The sequence below is a fragment of the Pteropus medius genome, unplaced genomic scaffold (assembly GCF_902729225.1).
Source record: "Pteropus medius unplaced genomic scaffold, Ma_sr-lr_union100, whole genome shotgun sequence".
In the NCBI taxonomy this organism is placed as follows: Eukaryota; Metazoa; Chordata; class Mammalia; order Chiroptera; family Pteropodidae; genus Pteropus; species Pteropus medius.
The window spans coordinates 1,341,944-1,351,595 of record NW_024350323.1 but is presented as its reverse complement, the minus strand read 5'-3'; the positions used below and the strand labels follow the sequence as shown (position 1 = coordinate 1,351,595).

General features: G+C 42.2%; 1 protein-coding gene across 1 annotated transcript in view; it reads right to left on the bottom strand.

Annotated features, from left to right (window-relative positions):
* DGAT2L6 (diacylglycerol O-acyltransferase 2 like 6) overlaps positions 1 to 6,453 on the bottom strand; it is a 15,848-nt gene extending 9,395 nt beyond the window's left edge. Inside the window, exon 1 of the mRNA XM_039838946.1 lies at positions 6,274 to 6,453. Within this exon, the coding sequence (XP_039694880.1) occupies positions 6,274 to 6,364 (91 nt within the window). The 5' untranslated portion in view covers positions 6,365 to 6,453. The remainder of the gene's footprint in view (positions 1 to 6,273) is intronic.
* Positions 6,454 to 9,652: the final 3,199 nt, after the last annotated feature.

The window sequence follows — 9,652 nt, the reverse complement described above, 5'->3', positions numbered from 1 at the left end:
TTTTTTTTTTTTACTGGTTTGTCTGGCTTTGGTATCAGGGTCTGTCCTCATAAATGAGTTGGCAAGCGTTCCTCTTCTATTTTCTGGAAAAAGTTGTGTATAATCTGTAATATATATTCTTTGAAATGTTTGGTAGATTCGCCATCGAAACCATCTAGGCCTGCAGATTTCTGTTTCGGAAGGTTTTTAACCTTCCAAAAAAAAAATCGAAATTTAATTTAATCGATAGTTATACGTTATCTATTTTATCTAGGGTGAGTTTTGGTTGTTTGTGGTTTTTGAGGAAGTCTCCAAATATAATTGTCAATTTGTCTATTTTTCTTTTCAGGTCTGTCACTTTTTGCTTCATGTATTTTGAAGTTCTGTTTGTAGGTGTATACACAGTTAAGATAGTTTTGCCTTTTTGGCGAATTGACCCTTTTATCACTATGTAATGTCTCTCTTTATCCCTGGTTCTGACTTTCTTAAAAAAATAAATTTAAACCTGTACAGCCTCAAATTACTAATGATTACTAGCTTAAGTTAAAGATGGTACCAGTATGAATCTAAGTTCGTCCTTTCTTCAAATCATCTCTGATTCATCTTGCTTGCTCACTTTCCCCATGTGGTAATAGGCAATATTTATAGTACTGTTTTATGGTATTTTATTTATTCTTCATGAGGACTTCATTAGGACGGTAATCATTCTCTTATCCTTTCATGGATAAGGAATCCAGGTTCAGAGAGGTTAAATAACTATCTGAAATCATGGAGCTAGCTGGTGGGGAAAACAGAATTGAGAACTCAGATTTTCTTACTCCAGAGACTGCGCCCTTAACCACTAAGCTCTAATTATTGCTTACCTTTAGTCAGTTACCAGTTCCTGTCAGTTCTGTCTTCCAAAAATCTTTCGAATTATCCTATTCCCCACCTCCATGCTACCACCTGACACAATCTACCATTATCTCTCCAAGATGACTGCCAGTGTCTTCTAAATAGGCTTACTGCTTCTGTTTGGGCCATGATGCAGCCAGCATGCTGAATGCAAATCTGAGTCTGTCCCTTTATAGCATATAACTAAGAACATGGATGGCTTATCAAAGAGGCATTTCTGTGCCTTTGTGGTTACTTATTAGATAGATCTAAATTAACTATAGATATAAGAACTTGTGGGAGTAGATGGTAATTTAATATTTCAACAATTAACATGGCTTCCCATGACTCTTAGGATCAAGTCCGGTCTTATAATTTTGGTTCCAAAAGCCCTCCTAGATGGAGCCCCGGCCACCTCATTGCTCTCTGCATTCTGCAATACTGTCCTCCTGTCAGTTACTTCAATTCATTCTGCCCTCTAGCTTCTGGGCTTCTGTACATGTTGTCCTTTTTACCTAGAAGATTCTTTCCTCAGCTCTTTGCCTGGCTGGTTCCAATTCATCTTTCAGGCCTCAGGAGAAATGTCACAGTTACAATATTTTGGAGCTATTGTCGACTTCTCTCCCTGCAATTCATCCTTCTGATCTCCTCTGGTCTGGTCTGCAGTTGCATGTCTGTTCTTTGCCTGCTGGTGTCATCCTCTCTAGTCCATTTTACATGTTACTGTCAGATATATTTTTTTAAAAATGCAGTCATAACGTTTGTCTCCTCTAAAACCTTCAATGTTTTCCCACTGCTAACAGAATAAAGTCTGAACATACTAGCTTGGCATCTAAGGCCGTCCATGGACTAGCCCCATACACTGTCCTAGCCTTATCTCTCAGTACCTGCACTCATACCTCTTATGCTGTAGCCCAGTGTTCATCAAAGTGTGGTCCCTACTAGATGATCTGAGGTAGTGTATGGATGGAAAGTTATTTTAATGTATAGTGAATAAATGTAAATTCATGGTAGCGATATAAAGTTTCCTGTTAAAATATATTAATTTAGGTTACAGAAATGAGTCAATTTGGAAAAAAAATGTTAAGTAATAATAGCATAAATGGTACTCTGCCATGGAAAGAACCATAAGGTGGGATGCAAATGGCTGAAGTATGGGAAACAGAGGCTCAATCACCTTAGCTTACTTCCCGTCCCCTCGACCCACCATGTCACTTCGCATGTTTATGCCATTGGTGATGCTGTTCCTATTCTGACTACCCTCTCTGCAACTTTCTGCCTATGAAAATGTTCTCAATCTTCAAGGCTTAGCTCACACGGAACCTCTTTGATATCTTTGCTGATTCTCTGCTCAGAATTAAGGGTGTCCTCCTCCACACACCCACAACATATTGCTTGTGCTTCTACTTGGCCAAATTTGATTTTGCTGCTTGTGTAGTTAGTACCTCACACGTCTGGCCCTTTCTCTACTAGACAGTAAGCTTCTTGAAAACAACCTTTAGCACGATGCCAAGAACAGGGAGATGACTCATGATAAAATTTGTTATATTAAATTGTAGCGCAGCGTAAAGTTTGATTTCGAGATTCTCCAAGTGGCAGGTGAAAGCTATCAGGAAGAGAAATCACCAATGCTTTCATTCCAGATAAGGAAAGGCCTGAGGTTCGAGGGTGTGCATGTGTGTATAAAGCTATAGGCAACCAGTTATTTCCAGTGTAAAGTGAAAACCTAGCATCCTAATCAGATAGCTCAAATCCTTCAGAAATCCAAGAACATGGCAGATTTGTTGAAGAGAAATTTCTGTGGCTTTGTGGTTACTTACTGGATCTAAATTAACTATAAATATAAGAACCTGTAGGAGTAAAAGGTAATTTAATAAATCAACAAACATTGAATGAGTACACCTCATGTGAGATCGCTGTGCTAGAAGCCATGGGGACAGGGTTGGTGGTTGGAAGGAGGAGGGCAAAAAGACTAAGTATGGAAATGATGGAAATAATGTAAGTATGATCACTGGTACCATGTATCCAGCATTTATTAAGAAGCACTCTGTTCAGCACTTAATGTACACTATCTCATTTAATCCTCTCATGACCCTGAGAGGTAGATCATTTTATCACCCCCATTTTACATATGAATAAACTGAGGCTCAGAGAGGTCATGTATCTTTTCACTCCAAGCGTTGGGAGAAAAAGTATGTAGCATTTGTTGAGTCTTTATTATATGCCAGGAGCTATCTTAAGCACCTTGTGTGTGTTAACTCATACTAACACATGTGGAAAATAAAACTCTTGCCTTCCAGAAATTTTTAGTCTAGTGGGAAAGACTGACACTATAAATAACAGATACATCCCAGAGGGCAAGATCTTATATAGTCAGGGTTCAAATGTCATTCTGTGGGAACCCAAGGAGAAGACCAATCTTTACTACTAGGGAACCTAGGAAGGCTTTTGGTAAAAGGTAAGGTTTAAGTTGAATTTTGGAAGATAAGTAGGAGTGTGACAGATAGATTTGTGAAGGGAGAGCCTTCCATGCACAAGGAAGAATTTGAACAAAGGTCTGGAGATGGAGGAGTCCAAGGCACATGAGTTAACACCGTGAGCTCTAAAAACACAGGGAACCTGGAAAGCCATGGAATAGGAGATGAAGCTGGAAAGGATCCTGGGGAAATCAGGCCTGATGCTGAAGGCGATGAGACGCCAGTGAAGGTTATTAAGCAGAGGGGTAGCATGCTCATATCTGTGTATAATGAGGATACTTTGAGACAACTGTGGGAGCAGAAGAAACCGCAGGCAGGGAGATCAACTAAGAGTTGCAGTGGTTTGGATGAGAGGTAATGGAAACCTGAAATGGATTGCTATTTCTCAAACCAATTTGAAAGATAATATGGAGGTAGAATTTTCAGAAGTTGGCAGATGATTGGATGTAGGGGGTGAAGGAGAGGGTTTAGTGAATGATGCCTTAAAGGGACCTGTGGGACTGCTGGGAATGTATCAAAGTCTCTATATGCCTAATTTTCTAGGACCTAGTTACTCATTATTATTCCTGAAGGTACAATGAAATCAGAGTCTAGGGTGCCTGTCTCAGAAGGGGTTATCACTCCTTTGTTGATTGAATGGCGAGGTTGGCAGCGTCTTAGGAGGCGAGGTGGTAGGGCTCCAAGTAATGTCAATTTTTATTACAGAAATAAAATGAACATCTATTGAGGATTTTCTTGCCTTTTTGATCTTCGAAATGGTATTGAAAGGCAGGTACTATGTTCTGTTTCTACAATGGTGGAGGATGAATGACTTGCTCAAGTTCACGTAGAAAATAATAGGGACTTACTTGCACAGGGTCACACAGCAAGTAAGTGGCTGTCTGATTTCCAAAACTATGTTCTATTTTTGTAGTACCAGAAACTAAAAACATAAAATGTTTTTATGAAAAATAACTTTAAAAAGAAACTACAGAAAGAAGGCAGCTCCCCAGCCCCGCCCCACAAAGATATCCAGGAGAGAAAAAAAAAGAACAAGAGATAGACTTAAAGGTCTCCACTGAGGAAAAAAATCCGAAAGAATCGTCAATTTAGTGTCCAGCCTGGTCTTATGAGAAATATAATGACAAGACATGGCTCCTGTTCTCATGGAGCTCATTGGGTAGAGGAGACGAAGAATATAAGGGTTGCTATCCAACTTATTTTTACAACTTTCAGAGGTGATGTTCTCTTGGGTTGTGTGGAAAACGTTGTGTAGAAGCTGTGACTTGAGCAATATCTCAAAGGCGGAGTTGTCCCTGGATTGCCCAGGAAGAGCAATCAGGGCATTTCCAGTGGAAGAAATAGTCTGAGCAGAGGTGAAGGAGTGGGGGAGTACCCTTCCTGTTTGTTTTGTGAATAGATTGCCTGGAATACAAGCTTCATATAGAGGAAGAGTAGGGGGGTGAGCTGGAAAAGGGTTAAAACCAGAGAGTGGAGTAGGGCCTTGAATGCCCAGGCTAACACATTTGTGTTTCATCAAGTAGGAATGAAAACCAGCAACTATTTTTGAGGAAAGGTTATAAGAGCTATAATCAAAGATGCTTTTGAAAGATTATTCTGGGAGAAGGCAGTGGAGTAGATTGGAGAGTAGAAGACATTTCTGTTCCCCTCACTTTCCTAGCTAAGGGCTGGAACTTGTCAAAGGGGGTCTTTATGAGGAAGTTAAGATAAACGCAAAGGAAAACAAGAAGGAAATATGAAAGACTAGAAACAAATATGTTTATAGAAAAATTGCCTCCTTCTCTTAATACAGCTAGAGTCAAGTCATTGATGGACTAAGAGCTTGGCATGATTTGATTTCAATAAGGCTCAATAAGTTTTCATCTTTTGGGGGCCATGGAGTCCTTTGGCAATCTGATGAATCCTATGGACCCTCCTCTGAGTAATATTTTTAAATGCACAAGATAAAACACAGACTTACATGTAGGAACCTCATCGTATTAAAACACAGTTATCACAACATTACAAAAATGTGATATAGTAACATGGGATTCTTGATTTATGAATTAGTAACCAGACTGAATGGTATTCTAATAACTGTAAGAATTTTGAAGTAGTCACAAGTATAAATGAAATATTAAGATGCCTGCATCAGCTGGCATATGATATACAAATCTATGTGATGTCTGTTACTGACAAGTTCACAGGTACTGCTAACACTTCTGTGGTTTGTTGCCTATATTCATATTTCCCTTTGAAATTAGTGAAAATAATGAGGTACTTTTTTCTATCCAAATTTGAAGGTGTCCACCCCTCCCTCACCATGAATTCAAGGTCCATGGGCCCCTGGTAAAAAAAAAAAAAACTTCTGCTTTAAGGTGTCATATAGCCTTCTGTGGATCAGAATAGGCTGCCTCCTACATGTCTCACCCCTGAGGATGACATTTCTCCCAGTCCGGTTTGCAAATTTGCCCCTGTAATTGGCTGCTTACAAAGCCCTGGTTTCTAGTTGGGAAAAGCTTGAAGCTCTCTGCCCATTTGACCAGCACCGATGGCTGCCATGACCTGAATCCACCGAACAAATGTCCTTTTCTCAAAATTCTGTCTATGAGTCACTCAGGCAGCCCTCAGATTTTCTAGAATCCTTCCACCATTGCCTTATCCTGGAAAATCACCTTATACCTACCTAGTAACACCAGCTCTCGAAGCCACCACCACCTCTGCCCCAGCCCCCGAATATGACTCTGAACTAGAGGGGGCAGTCCTGAGAAGGCTGGGGTGATCTTTAAACCAGAACAACCACAGCCTCACCCCTGGCCTTCATGCCCCTCAAATGGGAGGAGAGAAATCAAGTGAACTCAACAGTAGCTACCTCTTGGGTGAGGAGGCACAATCCTTATCTGTGGATTCCTGGACTCTTTCTTGCCTGTTGCCATGTGCTCTCCAGCTCCTTGGGTTCACTCACCTAGAAATATGTAGAATGGGATCCACTGCATAACAGAGAGGGTTTGGAGGATCTCCTGAAGATCTAGTCGGGAGAGGAAGGCCATGACCATGGTGCTGTTCTGTTGTGGCAAGAAGCCCAAACAGAAGGCCGGTGCCTCTAAAGCTGAGCTGCTTATAGGTGCTTTGCTCTAATCTCTTATCACTGAGTCCTTTTAGCTGTTGGAAGTTTTAGGTTTGACCTAACCTTTCCTCCAATATTCCTTGTTTCTGTGCCCCGCCCCAGCTTCCTACATACACATCGGGTTTCAGATCGTACTATCTAATCTCCCTAATATATATTATTTTTTCTACACATGTGCTCAATTGCAAAGAAGCAGAAATGGCCTCGGGGTGGCTCTAGCTGTGTGTGTATGTGGAGGAGATTCCCTGATAAATTAAGGCGGGAAAAGAGAAGGGCTTAGGCCTCAAATAGGACCTCTGAAAGCAACCTTTCATTGCTTAAGAAAGGGGACCTGGTGACCACATTTGTTTCTGCCCTAGTGGCTGCTCTTCGTTTCCTCCTGTCTTCTGCTGAGAGCCACGTAGATGACTATGGTCTTTTTTTTTTTTTTTGGATGAATATCTAGACCTTTCAAATTTCTCCTTTGCCTGTATTCCCAGAGGCTCTGTATCAGCGGCCAGATACCATATGATAGTGTGGGAAAAGCATTGCACAGGGAGCAGACCTGGGTTTCAGTCCTAGCTTCACCACGTTCTTCCTGTGACACTTTTGGAAATTGCTCTGTCTTTCTGGACAGGTAGCTGGGGTTCGGATCTCAGCTCTGCCAGTTATAAGTCGGTGAATTTCTGTACCTTGGTTTCGCCCATCTGTAAAATGGCAATAATAACAGTACCTACTTCATAGGGTCGTTCTGAGGGGTAAATGAGTGAGTAAATGTAAAGTGCTTGGCAGAGGGCCTGGCACACAGTAGGCATTACGTGTTTCCTGTTATTATTTGTTTAGTTCAATTAATGTCTATTGAACATCTAGGTTTCAAGGTAAGAGGCTGCAAAGTTAAAGACTGTCCCCAGGATCCAGACTTCTGTATTTTTTTTCTGTAAATATCTATTGAGTGACTACTGTTTGCCAGGCAGTGTTGTAGGTGCTGAGGATTAAGTGGGGAAGAGGATGGACATGACTTGTGTCTTCATTGAACTTATAGTCTAGCAGAGGAGACAGATATTAAACAAACAGATCACCAAAAATGTCTATGCAAAAAAAAAAAAAAAATTCTATACACCTGAACTTGTGATTAATGGCCCTAAAAGAAAAGGCCAGTATTCTTAGCATAAGACCTTGAGGGTATACAAGATGCTCAAAAAAAGTCTTTTGAATGTAATCAAAACGGTTGCTAGGAAAACCAAATACAAAATTGGCATCAGGTGCCCTATAAATGTAAGGAAATATTGATTCCTTAGCCTTCTCCAGGGAGAGTATCAGAATTCTGCCTCCCTCTCCATCCCCCAACTCTGGGTTGGGCCTCCTGATTAGACTAATATGACTCTTCAGAGTTGAGCCTGGGGAACTTTTTGGATATGTTGCGGGGCTGTGCTTTCATTCTCCGATGTACCCTAGACGGCCACCTGATGTGTCATTCCTTTCTCTGCTTCCTATTTCTTTTCTTTCCCCTGGCTAGCTGGGATTCTCAAACCACTTCTTGGGGCTAATTGACCACGTACAGGGTGAGAAGTATTGGAACAATGCTACTCAGAATTTGCAGGGGAGGAGGGTGAGAGGTAAGAGCGGCAGGCCTGGCTCTTCTCGTGGAAAGCACAGATGTGAAGAGGGCTGGCGTGTCTGGGACAGACAAGATCCACAATGTTGACAGCTTTAAGCCCCCTTTCACATCAGATCTCTACCCTCCTTCACCTTCAGATTGGTAAATGGAAGAGGCCTAGAAAGGACCCAATGTCACACAGAGTGTCAGAGGCAGGGCAGAAACAGACCCGTTTTCATTTCTGTTTCCCTAATGTCCAGCTCAGGGCCTGCAGAGTCGGCACTCAGGTGAATGCTTGTGTGACAAATGAAGGAGGTCAGATCTCTTGGTTCCTCAAGCAAGGTGGACTGGCAGGGCTGGGCCAAGATCCTGATTGCTTACCCTCTTTCCCCCCAAATAGAGAGCATGCTGTTTGAGCTGCAGCTCTCTTGAGCCAGATGGACGAGTGTAAATACCAAGGAATATAGAAAAAGTGGGAAGAAGAGAAGTAGGCCAGCAGACAAACTCCAGACAGCCGGCACTTGTGATTTCCCAATTCTAATTTAACCAACCAACAAGCAAAAGCTTAGCCGCCTCAGAGTAAGCAGTGTCAAAGATAAGGTAGCCAGAAAAGCACAAAAGGTCTGCCAATTTCATTCACAAGCATTTAAGGCTGACATGATTCTAACCCTCAAGAAACTCACAGTCCAGTGTGTGAGGTAGACGTAATCCCAGATACCCATATGGGGTACTATAGGATATGCAGGAGAGAAGCACACACTAGCCTGAGATCAGGGAAGACTTCATGGAAGAGAGGATGCTGCAGTAAGGAGAAACAGAGTAGGCACAAAAGGCACGAAAGGCAATCCGGGAAAGACCAGAAGGAATAGAGGAGGGTGAGGGTCTGAGATAAGCTGGAAAGCTGTGAAGCTTCTAAGGAGCAACAGAAAAACAAAGGAAGGAGAAGAATGGAAGAGAAAGAAGGATCAAGGAGTGATGGAAGTGAGGGGAGCCCTGGGAAAGAAGCAGCCTCAAGATTCTCCATCCTGGATTCCAAGGTTCACCCGCAGCCTTCAGAAGGACTCATTTCAGGAGAGCTTAGAATAGCTGAGGTTTTGCCATAATGTGTTTTCTTCTGATTTTCCCTCTCCTGCTGTACTCTTATTTGGTTAGGTATTTGCAACTGCAGCTCAGTTAAATGTATTTGTGGAGAATCTATTTAATGTCAGTCACTAGGATAAGGTACTACAGACCAGGGGTCCCCAACCCCCAGGCCATGGACAGGTACCAGTCTGTGGCCTGTTAAAAACCAGGCCACATGGCAGGAGGTGAGCGGCTGGCATGCAAGCGAAGCTTCATCTGTGTTTGCAGCCGCTCCCCAGCACCAGCATCACCGCCTCAGTTCCGCCTCACATCATGAGGCATTAGATTGTCATAGGAGCACCGGTCCCTGTGCCAAAAAGGTAGGGGACCGCTGCTATAGAAGGTGCATGCATAATTTGTTCAATCGCCAAATTTTTATTGAGGTCCTCCTATAAGGCTGGTATCGTTCTAGGTTGACAACTGTGTATGTGGTGAGTGAAAGTGGCAGGTAGACAGTAAAAGGAGTGTATACACACACTATCAACATCAGGATCGAGGCCATCAGAGAAGTCCAAAGTA